Source organism: Sander lucioperca, chromosome 5 (genome assembly GCF_008315115.2).
Source record: "Sander lucioperca isolate FBNREF2018 chromosome 5, SLUC_FBN_1.2, whole genome shotgun sequence".
Lineage (NCBI taxonomy): Eukaryota > Metazoa > Chordata > Actinopteri > Perciformes > Percidae > Sander > Sander lucioperca.
In genome coordinates this window covers 40,182,897-40,201,771 of record NC_050177.1, presented here as the reverse complement: position 1 = coordinate 40,201,771, position 18,875 = coordinate 40,182,897, and the positions used below count along the sequence as shown (strand labels likewise).

The 18,875-nt window shown below is 43.1% G+C and overlaps 1 protein-coding gene across 1 annotated transcript in view; it reads left to right on the top strand.

The window, feature by feature from the left end:
- cdon (cell adhesion associated, oncogene regulated) overlaps positions 1-18,875 on the top strand; it is a 45,431-nt gene that overhangs the window by 15,115 nt on the left and 11,441 nt on the right. Inside the window, exons 2-12 of the mRNA XM_031286993.2 lie at positions 1,095-1,233; positions 4,363-4,641; positions 5,167-5,313; positions 5,985-6,128; positions 6,226-6,516; positions 7,371-7,640; positions 11,924-12,198; positions 13,225-13,399; positions 15,869-15,985; positions 16,717-16,920; positions 18,238-18,419. Of these exons, the coding sequence (XP_031142853.1) occupies positions 1,161-1,233; positions 4,363-4,641; positions 5,167-5,313; positions 5,985-6,128; positions 6,226-6,516; positions 7,371-7,640; positions 11,924-12,198; positions 13,225-13,399; positions 15,869-15,985; positions 16,717-16,920; positions 18,238-18,419 (2,157 nt within the window). The 5' untranslated portion in view covers positions 1,095-1,160. The remainder of the gene's footprint in view (positions 1-1,094; positions 1,234-4,362; positions 4,642-5,166; positions 5,314-5,984; positions 6,129-6,225; positions 6,517-7,370; positions 7,641-11,923; positions 12,199-13,224; positions 13,400-15,868; positions 15,986-16,716; positions 16,921-18,237; positions 18,420-18,875) is intronic.

Sequence of the window (18,875 nt, the reverse complement as noted above, 5' to 3'; positions counted from 1 at the left end):
GAACAGGGGTCAGAGGAGAGGCTGGGAGGTGGAGATCAAGGAGTGTGTAAAGAGGATGTGTCGTGAAGATTAGAAGGATTGTCGTACAGGATTCATTTGGAAGCTAATAGATCCCCCCACCCCCCCGCTCAGATCCACTGATCTAAGAATGATGTCACTGGATTTTCACCCTGCAAACTCATGTTCGGACGCCGATTGGCTTGGACTTTGAATTGGACTACCTGTGACAGAGGACCATTCTCAGTATGTTCAAAATCTTAAGTCTCACTTGGAGAAGAGCTACACAGTTGCCACAGACGATCCAGAAAAAGTCCTGCAAAGAAACAAGACCAGATTCGACTTATCTGTGGGAGATCGTGTCTGGGTCGGAAAGGTTCGGCTGAGACTAGAGCCGGGCGATATGCTGAAAATCAAATATCACAATGTTTTTTGACCAAATACATCGATGTCGATATTGCGGCGTTATCCTAGGGTTGACTATTGGCGCTTTCACATAATGTTAACACAATGAGAGTTCTGATAAATAATCATCAGTAGCAAGGGTTTAATGACTAAGTGGGCAAAGACAAATTATAGAACAGCTAGAACAGTAGCCTATGGTAAGCTCAGAAAATGACATCACTTTACTGTAATGCAGCTCTTTAAAACCTTGAAAAGACAACACTTGTGTCATATCACGATATCCAAAATCTAAGGCGATATCTAGCCTCGTATATCGATGTTGATATAATATCGATATATTTCCCAGACCTAGCTGGGAGGCAAACACAAACTGGCAGATGAATGGAAATCTGAAGTCTGCATTGTTTTAAAGAGAGCTGGTACTCTTCCTGTCTACACTGTCAGACCTGAGATTAAAGACAGTCCTCTCCGAACACCACACCCGGACCTTCTGCTTCCAGGACTGACAGAAATTCCAGTTTGTGAAACAAACTCTTTAAACCAGTTGATTCTCTGAAATCCTCCTCCCAGCTCGTTTTGTCGTTTATATCTGGCTCAGGTCTTCTTTTGCTCATACTGATGCTGTCATGACTCCACTCACATTTCTGGTCTGATGTGGGGTTTTTTTTCCCCCTCTCTGCTGTGGGTTGCAGGTTTGCTGAACAGACGAGGGTGTGCGCACCGGGCAACACGGCTGCTGGCAGGGGTCAGAGTGCACCATGGACAGTGGCCTCAGGGTCCTCCTGTCAACTGTGCTGTGTCTCAGCCAGGCCCTGCTCATCGGCTGCTCATGTAAGTCCCTTGTCCTACTCGCAGCTTAACACAGATGGAAGTGGTGTGATCCCCCTAAAGCAAAGATCTTCAACAGGGGGTCTGGGACCCTTAGGGAGTCCTCTGAGTTACTGCAGGGGCCCACCAAATGATTGTTAATTTTAAAAAACAAAACAAAAAATGTCGTATCATGAATCCAACATATTATTAGCACATATAAATCAGCCTATTTGTGAGAAAAAACCCACTGATGATAGGCTTACTGGCCTATAGGTAAGGTAGCCAGTAAGGTAGTTATCCACAGATACGGTTCATCCTAAGGGCTCACTGTGCTACACGTACACTACCGGTCAAAAGTTTGGGGTCACTTAGAAATTTTCATTCCACTCCATTATAGACAGAATACCAGCTGATCTGAGTGAGTGGCTGATCTTTAATGCAATATCTACATTGCCCATTATCAACAAGCATTCATCCAATGTTCCAAAGGCACATTCTGTTTACTAATCTGATATCATTTTAAAAGGCTAACTGAGAAAACATTGGAGAACCATTTTGCAATTATGTAAGCACATAATGTAATCTGAAAACTGCTGCCCTGATTAAAAAAACAATGCAACTGATCTCAGCTGGTATTCTGTCTATAATGGACATTTCTGTCCCCAAAGTGACTCCAAACTTTTGACCCGTAGTGTATGTTTAACAATAAAACATGATTTATTAAATCCTGCCAACAATTATTATTTTAATAGCTTAGTATTCTATGCACTAAAACGGTATGGATAAAGGCTTTAGCCCGCCCTACATGTTATTGTAGGCCCAGTTTAATATGCAATAGGGATGGACAGATAGTGTTTTTTAAGGCTGATACCGATACCGATTATTAGTAGTTAATGAAACCGATAACCGATATTTGGAACCAATATGCATTCACAGTGAAAATCAAAATCTTTAAGGCAAAATTAATATTTTGGAATGTTACAAACTCCTACACAAATCTTTGTTTAAATGCTTTAAGTAAGTATTTAATAAATGAGAAACTTTCAACATAATCCCCAGTAACAGAGAGTCAGATAGTGTTGTGGGCGGGACATTAAGTCAGACTCAGTGGTGAGTGAAACCGAAGCAGAGGGACAGACACAGAGCTGTAGCCGAGCCAAAGTAGACCACTTTTTAAATTCATTAACTTTATCAGAATCAGAAAAGCTTTATTGCCAAGTACGTTTTTTACACATACAAGGAATTTGTTTTGGTGTTGTAGGTGCGCGTCACACAATCCCTAAATACAAGAGGGCTAAGAGAATCAATCACCAGAATATAACAATATAAGTACAAACATATATACACAGTATGTATTAATTTATCGGTTATCAGGCAAATAAAACGCTGATCCAGATAATCTGCAAACTGCCAAAAAAGGCCCGATAATCAGCCAGGGTCGATAATCGGTCTATCCCTAATATGCAACTCAATTTTATACAATATATGTATTAGGGGGTCCCTGCTCTATTAAAAAAAACATTAAAAACCCCTGTTCTAAAGCTGATATGTGTTAAAATCACAAACCATTATTTGTACATTAACAATGGAGCAAATGATTGTGTAATGTGAAATGTGTCCCACAGCAATGATAAGAGACTCTGCTTTCATGCATTCTTTCTTCAGTTTCTAGCAGCAACATAGCAGCTGTTTTTAGCCAAAAGGAGGATAAATGTTGGACGTGAATTCATCAAGACCTTAAACATGACTCCAAATGAATGTTTCTCTGTGTCTGCTGAATGTGTTAGGGTTATTTTTTTTTCCGCTTGATGTGGAGTCTCCTGTTCACAACTGGCCAAAAAAATAAATGATTGCAAGTTTAAAGTAATAATTTATACAAACATTTCTTTTTCTTTTTTGTTTGAAACATCTGGTTTAGGTTAGGTCTATCCTGTCGTCCACTAGAATGCTAAAGAAGCCGATAGCATGATAACATCACAGCAGGCCAAACGAGGGTTTGGTGCGTCCTGAAAGTCAAACTTAATCAGGAAGACGTCGATGTAGCCTCATGCTTTTACTGATAGCAGAGCTTTTGAATTTGTATGGCAAAAACAATACAGCAAAAAGGGACAGTTCGCCCCAAAATTCAACATTATTGTTTTTATTACCTATCTGCAAAAATATGAAAGCCATCCAGATAGTTTAATTTTTCTATGAGATGTGTGTCTCTGGGTTTTCTTTGAGCACCCCCATTGGGTTGTTCTGGGTGGAGGGAGACATCTATCTGCATGACAACATGACTTTGGTAATCTGGGCTAACCCAGTGCCGGAAATGAGCCAGTACCACTCACCAATTGTGAAAAAAAATTTTTGTCCACATAAGTACCCTTACTTCTAATTGTTAATAACAGTATTGTTAATAGGCTTATATTTATACCAAAATATATCTCACATGGCTATATATTATGATTTATTGGAAAACAACCAAACAAGCGATTCTATGTAAAATCCGACATTCAGCATCCTTAATGGAATGATCCTTTGTTTCACAAGAACATTTTTTCAGACACTGCGATGATTGGACTGTGGGTCGGCAGTCGAATCAGGCTCCGTAGATTGATTAGTCGACTATTCCGGGACAAACCTACAACATATATATATATATATATATATGAATCTAAATATATCCAAGACACATGATGAGCATGTCATGCAACTTCTGAAACCTTTTGTGATATTTAAATAGTGACGATATACTATAACTGTGAGACACTGGAAATTCAAAGATTTGCTATACTGTCGGGCTGTTCTTAAGAACTGTGACTAAAGAAATTCTTAGGCGACTCATACTCATAGGATTTTGTCGACTAATCAGTCAAACCGAGTTTCTCCACAAAGAATCATGCAAAAGCACCACTTTAAATCTTGTGTTTACGAGAAATGTGTTCATACGTTTTCTTGGGGGGGAAAAAGTCACGCAGCATGAAAAAGCACAAAGAAATGACCAATCGAATAAAGAAATCTGACTCCGCTAAGACCAAAACGGCCGATTAGTCGAATAATCGTACTGGCACCTTTTTTGGTCCGATTCAAGCACTGGGCCAACCTATGACAAAATGACTGATTCCAATCTGTGAACTCTGTTTCCCTCTGCTCCTGTCTCCTCCACAGCTCAGTATCCCTCTTTCCGCTCTGAGCCTGCCTCCGTGGTCCAGAGTCCAGGCTCTGTTGCCCGTCTGCGCTGCTTAGTAAGTCCTCCATCAGCGTCGGTTTCCTGGCGCTTCAGAGGCCGTCCCCTGGACCGGGACAACCTGTCCGGTGTGGAGCTCAACCAGGGCTTCCTCACCATCTCCTCCCTTAAGCCCAGCCATGTTGGCGTCTATCAGTGTGTGGCACGCTTAGACCATGGGCCGGCCATCGCCAGCCGCCACGCGCGCGTGGCCATAGCAGGTACGGATGCAGACAATTGCCCTTGGGTGCATACTTCTACTCACTTCAAAGCAGAGCGGTGAAAAAAAGAGAGGAAGTTGCCTTGAGAAAAGGAAGGTCGTTTTGTGAGTGTTGAACACTTAGAAAGAATGCCTGTCCTCGGCTGCCTGCTGCTGAGTGGCGGAAGGGAAGGAAGCAGTAGGAGTTTTTTTACTCGGGCACCCTTCCAAAAGCCTCTTGACCGGTATCCTTAATGAGCCTTGGGCTTTCCTGTGTAGTGTGTTATGTTCCTGCTGGGGTGCCGCTTGCTGTTGGACACTACCCCCTAAGGGGTTGACCCTGATCTGGAACTGTATCAGGCTTGAATAGAATCGCTCACTGCAACAATAAACAAACCCAGCGATCCAACACAAACAGCTCGGCTCAAGTAGCGCCGTTTTGCCTTCCCTCTTCACTGCGCTGGTGCTCAGCTCATATTGAATGTCCAACAGTCTGCGCAGAAAGTGAGTTCGACTGAAGGAGTCTTCTTTTTCTCTGTCCCTGCAGAAATATCAGAATATGAAGATGGCCGACGGCGGTCGTTATCGGTGCAGGAAGGCAGCTCTGTTCTTATAGAGTGTCCTCTACCGCACAGCGTCCCTCCAGCTCTTCCCAGGCTGAGAGCACGAGGGGAGCGGATAGAAGTGTCAACAGGTTTGTTTGAGACCAGCAAATCAATCAGAAGTTTGTTTGTATTTGTATTTGGAATAATGCTTTTAACTCGAGGTTGGCAGTACGACTATATAAACTGCAAAACACTAGAAATTCAGATCTGTCAAGTTGATCCAAAAAGTAAAAGCGCCTCTGTAATCCTGTGTTTACCAGAGATGTGCGCATACATTTCTTGGAATTAAGTCGTTCAGCATGACAAAAAGAATAAAAAAGGACTAATGGACTAAATAAATCTGAGTCCACTAAGACCGAAACGACCGATTAGTCGACTAATCGACTCAGAGGGAGCAGCCCTATTACACTCTTAACATTTCTGGTTGTATTAGGCCATTGCATGCAATGTTGAAAATCAGTGAGCTGGACTACTTGTGCATCAATGTGATGACGTTTCTAGATTTTATCAGGGTTTTTTTTTTCTCCACAGAATTTGTCAAAAATATACATTTCCATTTGGTCATTTTATCTATAATGGTTTCTCTATTGATATTGCAGAACATGTACTGCTTCACAACATGCTGCCATATAAAACACACTTACCATGCCCAGGGTGTAACACACACACACACACACACACACACACACACACACACACTCACACAATATATTAATACTGTGGAAGTTCTCTGAAACTGTCATTTCCTTTTTCTTTTCAGGTGACTATGTAGTTCTCCCGTCTGGAAACCTCCAGATTCTCTCTGTTTCAGCCCGGCACCAGGGCATGTATAAATGTGGTGCGTTCAACCCTGTTACTGGGGAAACCGTCATGCAGCCTCATGGCACTAAGCTGTCGGTGAAACGTGAGTCTGATGACATTTCATTTAAGATTCGCAAGTTTTCATGTCTCGGCTGTATGCTCTGTTATCGTGTGCTGATGTGGTTTATTTGCCTGTTCAGATTCAGACTCCTCCCCCCCAGTGCGGATAGTTTACCCCACCGCCCCAGTGACTGTTTCAGTGCAGCGGTCCCAGCCGCTGACGTTGGAGTGTGTAGTGTCTGGTAGTCCTGCACCAGCGGCCACATGGTTTAAGAACGGTAAGGAGGTCGCACCAGGGCCTTCTCACCAACGACAGCACAACAACCTGGTCTTTGTTTCGGTGACGAGGAGCGATGAAGGGAGTTACACCTGTGCTGCTGAGAGCACGCAAGGGACTGTGATCAGCGCGAACTATACTGTCAATGTTCTCGGTAAGAAAAACACAAGAAAGTCCCTCGTTAGGGCTGGGTATTGTTCAAAATTGTTACAGATACCAATACCAATACCGTGACTTGGATACCAGTTCCTGAACATAACTTTTTCCGATACCAAGTGTATAAAATCCATTTTAACATCCATCCATTTTTCCTGCGTGTCTCTACGACGTGTAACGTTAGACAGCCAATCAGCAGAATTATTAGATCTTTGTAGAAGCATGCTGCATGCTTATTGGCTCACTGACACTGATGGGATTTTCTCCTCAGGTATTTCAAATTAGGTTTGGGCATCGTTTTGATTTTAACAATTCTGTATCCAATTCCGATTCTTCCTTTCGATTACGGTTCTCATCGCCGATTCTTTGAGGGGTGGAAACGGGTCACATAACTATTTCACAGATAAGAGGAACATTATATTTTGATTCAATGGTGATTTACAGTTTTACCGGCTATTTCAATGTAAAATAAAGCTAGACTTTCAAGCACCGCTTGCTGTGCTCCATGTCTGCAACACAACAATCGCCTGGAGGTACCAAAACTTGCGTTTGTTGAATTTGGAACCGATGATCGGATTCAAAACCAAATTTTCCAAATGATTACAATAACAAAAACTATTCCATTGGAATTGTAATGTTTGAAACCATTCCAAGTTGGAACCGGTTCTCTATGCCCAATCCTATTTAAAATTTGGTATTGAATGACGAGGCATTATTCAATGCTCCATAGTAAGGAGGCAATTCAGTCAGTGCCCAAAAAGTATGGAATTGGGTACCCAGCCCTAGCTGTTGTGGTGTGGGGATTGTTTGCGACAGATCCCATGGTGATGCTAATCTTTCTCTCCTCCACAGAGCCTGTGTCTATCACAGAGGGCCTGACCAACCAGCTGGTCTCTCCCGGCTCCTCCACCCATTTTACCTGCGCAGTGACAGGAAACCCTTCCCCAAACATCACCTGGCTGTTCAACGCCGACCCCGTCACCCCATCGCGTCACTTTCAGATCTCTGGATCCTCGCTTGTCATTGCAGATGTGACACCACAGGATGAGGGCGTGTTCCAGTGTCTGCTGGACAACGGGATTGGCTCGGCACAGTCATACGGAATCCTTACGACGCTAACAGGTATGTATCGGTTATCGTAATTTGTGACTTGGCTTTAACACGGAGCTATCTCGACTCGACTAGCTTGTATTAGTAATAAATACAGACTTTTTAAAACACTTAATGCTTCCAACCCACAGACTTTTTAAGTTGTAAGTAAGTAATTGGGGTAGAGCTGCAGCACTGGTTGCAGCTGTCACCATCAGCTGTGATGTGATGATGCCACCGAAGCCTCGTTTGCGTTTCAAGATGGCGCCGATGTGGAAAAGACGAATTGCCACCGTACTGTAAGATCATTAACCTAACAACACCAGTGTGTACACTGACACTGGACGCCTTGCAGAGCTCAGAGAGTTAATGGATACAAAAGGGAGCGTTTTGAGACACGCCACATCATTGTGCATTGTTCCAAAGATTCTCACTAGTGTTGGAAAGGCATCCTACCAGGCGGGATCTCTGTGGGCCTGCGCATACAGTATCTGCAGGGAGTCCTTGCTTTTTGAGTGCGAATGTATGTGTGTGTGTGTGTGTGTGTGTGTGTGTGTGTGCATACAGTATCTGCAGGGAGTCCTTGCTTTTTGAGTGCGAATGTGTGTGTGTGTGTGTGTGTGTGTGTGTGTGTGTGTGTGTGTGTGTGTGTGTTTCTGAGGGCTGGTAGGAGAGGCTTAGCCAAGGCCGCCTTCCTTCTGAGCCTTGAACTGAGCCTGAGCGTGAGAGTGAGCTTTGTGCACGCCGCCGGGGATAAGCCCCCGGACACTGGAATGTAAGGAGTAGCCGTGGAGGGTTATGACGAGGACCAGACCACCCAGCTGTCAACATCATACATACTGCTTTTTATTTATTAACACATCACAACGCCCCCCCACACCAAGCCTCCCCTCTCCTGCCTCCCCAGCCGCTGTACGCCAGGGCCCCATTCCTCAGCCCGCCCCTTACTCTATCTGCAGCAAGATTAATACAGCGACATGTGGTACATAGGGAGTACAGATCAGACAGGACCAGGCGGGGTCACTGCAAAATATTTGCTCCCCCATCCACAGAATACAGCAAGAAGGATGGGATTCCATATACTTTTGCTGCAGATATACACAAAAGAGAATATGAAGCCGATAAGCAGGACGTGCCCGGCAGAGGTAAACACTCAGAGGTCAGTTTGTGTTCACTTGTTTCTTAGGTGCCAGGCGCCGGAGCTTATCCAATGCCCTTTGCATACAAAGATAAACACTATCATTGATGTGAGTACTCTGTTATTATTATGAGCAATTCATCACAAAGAGCAATCTGAAATATGTTCATATATTGGTATCGTTGTTTTCCATCCCCATGACAACTCTCTTTCATCCTTCGATTGGGATGCACCACAGGGGAGATGTGGCGTCCTCCTGGCTCTCACATGTCAAAAAGCTAGCACAGCGCTGCAGCCACAACTTGATTGACAGAAAATGAATCAAGAACAATACCATACATTGGTTTCCTGCCTTTTCTCAGTTTTATATATCATTGTTCAGTGAATCTATTTGGGATTTAAACTGCTGGTCTGAGAAAACAAGCAATTTGAAGACATCACCTTGACCTTTTTTCACTATTTTCTGATATTTTCTAAATTGCAGCCCTCATTACTAATCCCTAATCTCACAACTGCCACCTCCTCGCCACATCAGGAAAGAGCTATTTTGACGTCCGGGCAGTCAGTCAGTCAGGATTATAAAACATATATTCACTTGTTCCACTTCATCTAGTAAGCCGAGCTCTGTCTGTACTGAGGCTCTCGTCTCTGCTGGTAATCCTTCACAGTTACTCCCAGGTGTTCATCTCTAATGCACTGATCTTTTTCTGGGAAGGACCTGGCAGCGTATCTCTGTCCAGGTGTAAGAGCACACTCAAGTGAATTCGTTAGCTGTATGGGCGGAGTTAGCAATGGCTTTCAGCTGCACGGCTTCCAGGAAGGCTGCTCTCTGTATCCTCGCTCATAGCTCCTCAGAGATCCCTCCTCGATGCTAGCTCCTCGGGGCAGGAATAAGAGCTTTGAGACGGCCTTCAAGAAGGAGGGACAGAACAACTTCCGGTTCAGCCGAGGGCCGAGGAGCGAGGAGATATCGAATAAGGAAACTAGGATGTACCCATGATATATCACTCCTGTCCATGAGGACTGTGAGGATGCCGTGGCCTTAACTGCCTCCTCCTGTATCAGTGTGTTGGAGGCTGTGGTTAAGCTGTGAGTCGGAGCTGTGGAGAGGGCAGAGGGAGGGAACGGAGCAGGAGAGTGTGTTGGACTGGCTGTAGCGCTGACTGGGGTCTGATTCTCTCCGGTATTTTAATGGTTGGCGTGTGGAATGTGTGGCAGCTGGCCGCAGTCCCAGGATCAGGTCTAGTGTTACCAGCCCCGGGCCTGTTTGTTTTACAAAGTGAACCGGTGCCGTACACAAAACAGCCCCGAAACTGGACCCTGGACCCTGCAGTTTGGCCCTGTGGCAAGCCTCGGTGCTTTAACCTCCTAACTCACTTGTTTAGCTTTGAATATTCAATTATGGTGCTCTTTGACCGGAGTGGTGTGGCTCCGAGTCCAGCGGGCCCCCTACTCTTGTGGGCTGTGCTCAGTGTCCTCTGTTAAATATTCCACCCGAGCTGTGCCAAACCGGTGTCAGCCATAATAAGATTCCCAGCCTGCATGATTTGCCCAGGTGGACCTCTCTGGCTCAGGCGAAGATTTAATGAAAAAAACAAACAAAGCATGATTATGTAGTGCTGCACAGATCCAGGTTTTTCTTGTTATTTTATGTAGATTCAAAGGCTTGTTCCAAATGTAAAACTTTCCTGCACTGGTTTTCCTCTGTGGGCATGGAGGGCCACCTCGGTTAGTCATTGACTGAGTAACTTTGTTGCCATGGCTTCAGCTTTTATTGCTTTGTGCTTTCTCCAGTGATGGTTGTCTCAAACTCAGCACAGCCTAGATCCAGGTTCTTAATCAAGAAACTAAATATGCACCATTAAAAAAGCTGTACATCAGCTAATAAACATATACAGTACCAATGCATACCCTATGTAGGAGATACTGTATATTACATAAATGTTTTTATTTTTATTTTGCAATGTTCATATATGGTTGATCACTTAACTTAAGGATATTTTGATGCAAAAATGTGACAATATGCATTTTAGAGCTGAACAATTCATCCAAAATCATAATCCGGTCTATTGCCATGTAGGTTTTCACATACAAGGAATTTGCCTTGGTGATTTGGTGCATAACAGTACAACATAGTAAAGAAAAAGAAAAGATGAAAGCAAGTATTGGGTGGCAGTAGCTCAGTCCGTAGGGAGTTGGGTTGGGAACAGGAGGGTCGCCGGTTCAAGTCCCAGTACGGACCAAAGTACAGAGTGTGGATTGGTAGCTGGAGAGATGCCAGTTCACCTCCTGGGCACTGGCAGGTGCTCTTGAGCAAGGCACCGTACCCCCCCAACCGCTCAGGGCACTGGTCCAGCACTGGCAGCCCACTCACTCTGACATCTCTCCGTTTGTGCATGAATAGGTCCTGAGCATGTGTGTGTGTGTATTTCAGGCCTGTGTGTAGTGATTTCTAACAAACAGAGTGTAAATTGTAATTTCCCCACTGGGGATCAATAAACAGTTAAAGATTCTTAAAATTCTTAAGTACTGCAACAGTCAAGAAACAATAAAATGAAAATAATATAATAAGTTAATACAATATATCTGTTTTCAAAATGTAGAGCTGTACAGTTTTGTGCAGCGTTGTGCACAATGTTGTCCAGGGAATGTGCAAAAGTTTGCAGGAGTATGTATAAATAATATGTGCATTCTTGTACGGAGATGATAGTCCAAAAGATGAGCGTAAATGGAATGCGTTGTAAAAGGCGTGGAGACTTTACATTAATGATCGCAACATAACTCAATCTGATTGCATTTTGTTTGCATAATCCCAAAAATGAAATGGCATTCAAAAGTCTCAGCTGCTGCCTGGAAATGTTGACATTGACATTGACTTGTTTCTTGTTTTGTGAAGATGTTTGAAGTTGGAGATTGTTACTCCAACGAGGTTCAGACTTTTTATTCATTGGTTTAGTTTTATCTAGAGAATGACATTTTTGTATATAAACAACTTTTTCATATAAACAAGACAACTCATTTTGAACTAAAACCTCTATGAAAGGCAATTAAAAAAGAATTAATGGTGAAACCTGTCAATTTTAAGAATAAACGGAATTGCAGCTTTGATAAAGTATTGTGTATCTGACTGAACTGACTTGTTATATTCTAAATAATATTTGATTTCGCTCCCTGACAGATGTGCAGCCGAGCTCCACTGCCGCCGTTCTGCTGGAGGCTTCACCATCGCTCCACCCCATGCAGAGCGACGAGGGCCACGAGCGCTTCCTGACTGAAGACGACGGCGACGCCATCAACCTGCCGGTCGACAGGAGCGGTGAGCGGCCCACTCCGGAGGCGCCGATCATCACCAGCCCGCCGCAGACCCACAAGCCTGATATGTACGACCTGGAGTGGAAGGCCGGGCGGGATGGCGGGAGTCCAATCAACGCCTATTTTGTCAAATACCGTAAGGTGAGGGGGAAAATACACGCTGCCATGTTTCACTTCTTTCATGCCGGATTTTAGTTTTACCACAAACACACAACGTTTTCCTGAAGTGTTTTGCCTATACCGGGGGTCTCCAAACTTTTTTAGGCCAAGGACCCCTTAGCTAAAACAGAGACGGAGAAGGGACCCCCTACTACAAACATTGTATAACATTTAATTGCATATTAAACTGGGCCGGATAGGTGAAAATTGATATTCACATGTTATTTATACATCAAGTTTTAATGTCTTACCTATAGTAAGCCTATCATCAATACTGTGTAAATGAAATGTTGTATTTAGCAAAAAGGCTTTGCTAATAATGTGTTGGATTAATATTGATGTATATTTTCAGACATATTTAACTTTTTGAAAAACTAAAATCTGACATAATCAGGCGGCCCCCCTGCAGTAACTCTGAGAACCCCTTAAGGGTCGTGGACCCCCTGTTGAAGATCTCTGGCCTATACCAACAATGCAATATGTTCATTAAAGGTCCCATATAATGCACGTTTTCAGGTTCATACTTGCATTTTGGGTTTGCACTAGAACATGTTTACATGCTTTAATGTTCAGAAAAACACTATTTTTCTCATACTGTCTGTCTGAATATACCTGTATGTACCCTTTGTCTGAAACGCTCCGTATTAGCGCCTGTCTCTTTAAGGCCCCCTCCTGAAAAAGCCCAGTCTGCTCTGATTGGTCAGCATTTCCAAACTCCTGCATCTGCGTTCTCTGAGTCTCTGCACCACCATTGCATGGCGTTTTCTTCAGTAATATGCTCACTCTGACTATAAAACCGCAGCGATGCTTTGTTGGCAGCACAACTCGGTTCTGCAGGAGTTTGGCAATTGTGACAGAAATCTCACAGGGATTGTTTCTGAGGTCGTTCACTGTCGAGAGCGACTGAGACTGAACTGTGGAAGGTTGTAGAGCGACACATGATTTTGTTTTTCTTTTAGTCATGTGTTTGTATTTGTCTGTGTGTGGCCGTCTGTGTGTGCGTGTCAGGTCGATGAAATGGGAACAGTGGTGGGGAGTTGGCATACAGTTCGTGTCCCTGGCAGCGAGAAGACTCTGCGGCTGTCAGAGCTGGAGTCCTCCAGTCTCTACGAGGTGCTGATGGTGGCCCGGAGTTCAGCCGGCGAGGGCCAGCCGGCCATGCTCACCTTCCGCACCGGCAAGGGTCAGTCCAACCACAAGCTCTCAGCACTCAAAACACTGTTTAAAACAACTGTTAATAGCAATGTTTTTAGGCCTGTAACTAATATTACATAATTGTCTAATCGCAATTTCTTTATGTAGTCGCCGTTTTCTTTGCTTAACCGCAGTGACTTGCTAACATTAAGTAAAGTCAAGGCAGGGGTGTCAAACTCAACTTCACTAAGAGCCACGCTGGAAAATAAGAATCACATCAAAGGCCAGACATGTTTAGTTTATTCACTTATGCTTTTATTTCATCAAAAAAGTCAAGCATCTTTTACTGCATTATTGCATGTCTCATATAGCCTTCTCACTTACAGTTTGGTCGACATAAAGACCCCAAAAAGTCAGCAAAAAAGTAACTTGGCCATCAATAATAAAAGCGACAAAAACATTGTGAAAAGGCCTCTGAAAACGGGCCAAAAAAATGTTGGAGAAAGCGACAAAACATTAAAAAAGTTACAAAAACTAGGTGGGCCAAAATGTATTGTGAACCTAAATTGATATGCGGGCCGGATCAAAATCTGCAAAGGGCCGGATTTGGCCCACGGGCCTCAAGTTTGACACATGTTCTAAGGGGTATCACTGTTGATGGTAATTGTTCATTTCAGAAAAAGAACTCAATGTTTTAAAACATTGAATAGGCGTGGTTTACTTCATAGGCTGTGTACCTGTGTTACTACATTATCTGGGTCACATAACTGTGATTTTACCAAAAGATGTATTCTGGGATTCATTCAAAATGTATTTGTTCGAAAAAGTAATACATCAAAAAAGATTTTTTTTTAATTTCACTGAAAGAGGCAACTATATTGTTAATCAAAATTATTTCCGAGACAATTAATTGTACAGTGAAATTTGGAATTGTTACAGCTCTAAATGTACCTTTCAACCATGTATGTTTTAGGTGTTCTGGGGAATAACTGACCACTGGAAGACCCCACTTTACAGCTTTTCCAACAAAGCTCAGATAGAAAGAGGTTCAGCTGCCTAAAACATCATCAGTAAATGTCAGGTTTTGGTGTCCACTCCTCTAAATAAAAGAGCATCTGTTTTTTTTTTTTGCACCGACATTAAACAGACATTCAGGCAGACATTTTTATCGGAGAAGAAGCAGAAATATGCATCTCTTTCTCCAGCGACAGCAGTCTCATGAGAACAGAAAAGTATGCAGAGCACATTGCGTTTTCCAGTTCGAAAATATACTGTGGCTCTTTGGATGATTTTTTTTTGTGCTTCTACCTTTGTGATTTATAGAAGAGGAAGCACAATAAAGTATTTTCAATCAAACGGGCAAAATGAAATTAGTTCGCCGTTTCTGTGGACTGAGGAATGTTAATAACAGAAGTAGAAGCAGATGGGACAGGCTAGGGATAATTGAATACACTAAAACATAAAATTGTGACTTAATTACGAACTAACTGCTGATTAAACGTGTGTTCTACACAACCGTATCCTGTCTCTGAGGGCGGATTATTCCTTTAATTACTTCTACTTCCACCACATTGTCCAATTATAATCCTAAATTCAATCATAATGATCAGTATGATAATCATAGTGAGTTACTTTGAGCAAGTTGTTTGTGTTTCTGAGACAAATAGAAACAAGGACAACCGCAAATGTTCCAAAAACTTAGAATAATGCTACACCACAGCAGGGTTGACAAAATGTTCCCCGCTCAGAAATATGCAAAATACTGCCAGAAACCACATATATGATTCTATCCCGAGGGTGGTTCTTTTACAAAAATGGTCCTGGACCCAAAAAAATACCAACCAGTCCAAAACCAGACCCATAAGCACCGCCACCTCCTCCAGAAACACTTGACTGATCCTCAATATGGCCATTTGCTTTTGGTCTTGGTTGTATTGTTTTCTTTAAAAATGCATCTCCCGTCATGACGCTTGTTTCAAAACCTTCTCCACATTGCCAGGAATATAATTCTGGTGGAGAATAAGTAAATCTATAATCTGTAATTATTTTGGATACAAAAAAGAAAGAATCAGCCTTTAAAAAGCCACCAAATGTATATAAATAGAAATCTCAAATACCCAGAAACAACAACGAGGACATGTTGTCGGTATCCTAAGGGATAGCTACGGCCCTGTTTTTAAAAATATAATGCACGAAAGATAATCTTTTTTTTTTTTTTTTTTTTTTTTTTTAAAGAGAATGAATTGACTGAAAAAACGTGATTAGCATCTGTTCCTGAAAAGGGTTACATTGGATCCACATCACACACTCAATCCGAGCAACAACCCAGCCGAGTGGAACTGCAGCGTTGTCGGGGTGAAAACCTGAACCCCACCCTGATAAAACTCCAGGAGGAAAAGTTTAGATTTCAGAGCCAACATCCGGAGCTGTTCCATGTGCTTTTGGTGGAACTGATAGCCCTGAAGACCTGTCGAGCCTTGTTTTTCTTACTCTCTTTTCCTTTTCCTCTCTCTCTCAGAGAAGAGCACCACCTCCAACAAGAATCCGTCCAAGCCTCCCGTCATCTCCATGCCTCCCAAAGCTCCAGAAGACAAAAGCACCAACACACACTTTGGTGTGGTCATACATGACAGAGGTAGGTCTGCAGAGTGCTGTGCTATATTGCTGCTGCAGCAGCAGCAGCAATATGGAATGCGTGCACACAGTGACTATGGGACTGTGGGGGTGTTTCCGAGGAAGATATGGGGCTTTCTGTCTGAGTAGATAGTTCTAATGGAGTTCATGACCGGACCATGTTGAATAGATCTTACAGCTTAATGTTTAGATGTGGTCTGCTTTGTTTCTCTGCGCCTCGGAGTAGAAACAGTGACACGATAGTTGACACGCTGCAATGACTCTTTGGATGAAGGATGCTGTAAGCAGAAAGCTGTGAGAATGCACAATGCTTTAGAGGTCAGGTGTGTGTGTGTGTGTGTGTGCGTGTGTGTGTGCGTGTGCGTGTGCGTGTGTGTAACCTCGCGTTACAAGCAGGCCTACTTTGCTGAAACTCACATTGGTCTTTTCACTAACCCTCATTTCTCTCTCTCTTTCTTACTCTCTCCTGCCCTCTCTAACTTTGTGGCTAAGAGCCCAGGCAGTAAGTACACATTCCTCCATGTCATGCCGTCTTTATTTTTTTATTTATATATATTTTTTCCTTCTCTGTGAACTTCTTCCATCCTTACATGAGTTGGGATGCAGTGCTGACGGTTGCCAGTTCTCTCTCTCTGTGTGTGTGTGTGTGTGTGTGTGTGTGTGTGTTTTTAATTGGATTCGCAAAAGTTTGCACCACTCAAGAGGGTTATTCCTTATTTCTTTCTGCCCCAGTGCCCGAGGCCCCCGATCGCCCCACCATCTCCATGGCGACTGAAAGTTCGGTGTATGTCACCTGGATCCCGAGAGCCAACGGCGGGTCGCCGATCACAGCTTTCCGCGTGGAGTACAGACGCGGGCGCAGTGCAGAGTGGATTCTGGCCGCGGATAATATCTCACCTCTCAAGCTGTCTGTGGAAGTCCGTAATCTGGAGCCTGGTGAGCTTCCTTCTCTACAGTCCAGTGAAGCATGACGTGATTCCTCTGCCCAGTAAAGGGTTTCTTGATCTTAAGTTATCATGTGATGCTATATGAGTAGTTTGTTATCTGTCTTACCTTTGTTTTGACCTTAATCCAGACTAATTTTACCTGTTTCACTGCTGCATCATCTAGCCAGCTAATATTTGGGGCCAGACAACTATTGGCCCACAGTGGTAAAAAGCATACAATCATTATTTTTGTGACACAACGATAATATTGTTTTTTGCAGCTTTGTTATTACTGTATCACAATATTTGTAAAAAGTATAGTATAAACCTATAATATAACAAAATAAGACAATGACTACGTTTACATGCACAAAATATTCAGGTTTTTGCCCTTATTCTGAAAAAGACGATATTCTTCCAAAGCTGTTTACATGGCTAATGAAAGTGAATATTCCCCTAATATTCCCGTTTACATGCAGCCGTGCAAAACATAACTTTTTCCAGCAGTGGAGGACTTGTTGGACCGTGTGAACACAGCCTCCCTCTTTCATTCCTTCAACCAGCTGCTTGAAAAGGTCGGCTATGCGATGTGTGCGGATAGCCAAAAAAATGTGTTGATATCCAAGTCTTTCATACTGTTTAAAAGTAGCTGCGTTTCTCCTTCTTTTCTTTTGGCCATGCATCTCTACCACAGCCCTGCAAACTGTCGGCTGATTGGTTTGCGTACAGCAACCATAGCGACGCGCAGAGCTGACCGTAAACCGTAAACAGGCACGAGGCCGTTGACTGTTGCAAACTGCCGTAAAAACCCTGACGGAGATGCATATTCTGAATGGGGAAAATGCTATATAGAGAAACGGCCTTATTTGGAACTCCCAAACGGAATATGCTGTTTACATGACCTTTATCAAATTCGGAATATTGTCATTTTCAGAATAATAGTGGAATATTAGTGTGCATGTAAACCTACTCTGTGTGTTTAATTATTAAAGTACAATCAAAACTAATTTATTCCTGCCATGAGCAAAGACACCTTCAGTAGCTCTCTACTTGAGTTAAAGAGATACTTTGCCCATTTTAAAACAGCTCTGTGTCCTGGCAGTGTGGGCAGTGTGTTTACGCCGTTCATGGAAACACACTGCCCACGCAAAGATGACTCAGAGCTGGTTTAAAACGGGCAAAGTATTACTAAAACGAATCATTAGAAACACAGACAGTATACCATAGCTGAGTATAATGTAATGATGGACGCCACAGGATAAGAAGTAACATTTCTGTTCTTACATCTGTAACATTTCCCAATCGTAACATTGCATTTCTTTCTCAGGTTCCTCCAATAAGTTCCGTGTCGTAGCCATGAACATGTATGGCGAAAGTCCTCACAGCATTCCCTCCAAGCCCTACCTGGTGCCACAGGCCAGCCCACGCATCGCAGACCGTCCCGTGGTCGGCCCTCACATCTCATCCACCGACGCCATCAGTGACACACAGATCATGCTGCGCTGGACTGTGAGTGCCCCACTGACACACAGCATCCATTAGACCGCTGGAAGGAACACGTTTAGACATCCTTTTTCTTACTTAACTTTTTACAACTATTTTCATTGTTTTGGGTCATCATTCCTATCACTAATATCTACATTACATTTTACTCATTGAAGTTAATTTCCGAGATCGAGAATTAAATTGTTATAAGGAGTCAGATGGGGCAAGAAACAGGAACAGACAGATTTGATACAAACTTACTTTGAAGTAAGGCAAAAACCTACCAAACTAGTTGCTCCCACACAGTTTTCCTGTGCAATGAGGGATTATTACAGACGTTTTGGGTGCACTCACTTCCAGTTTTACCTCTGAATGAAGTGGTTGGTGGTGAAGAGATGATCCGGATGAACTGTTGGCTTGTTTAAAACCTGCCTGACGACTCGTGTACCTTGCCTTGATGGGCTTCATTGATGTCCTTAC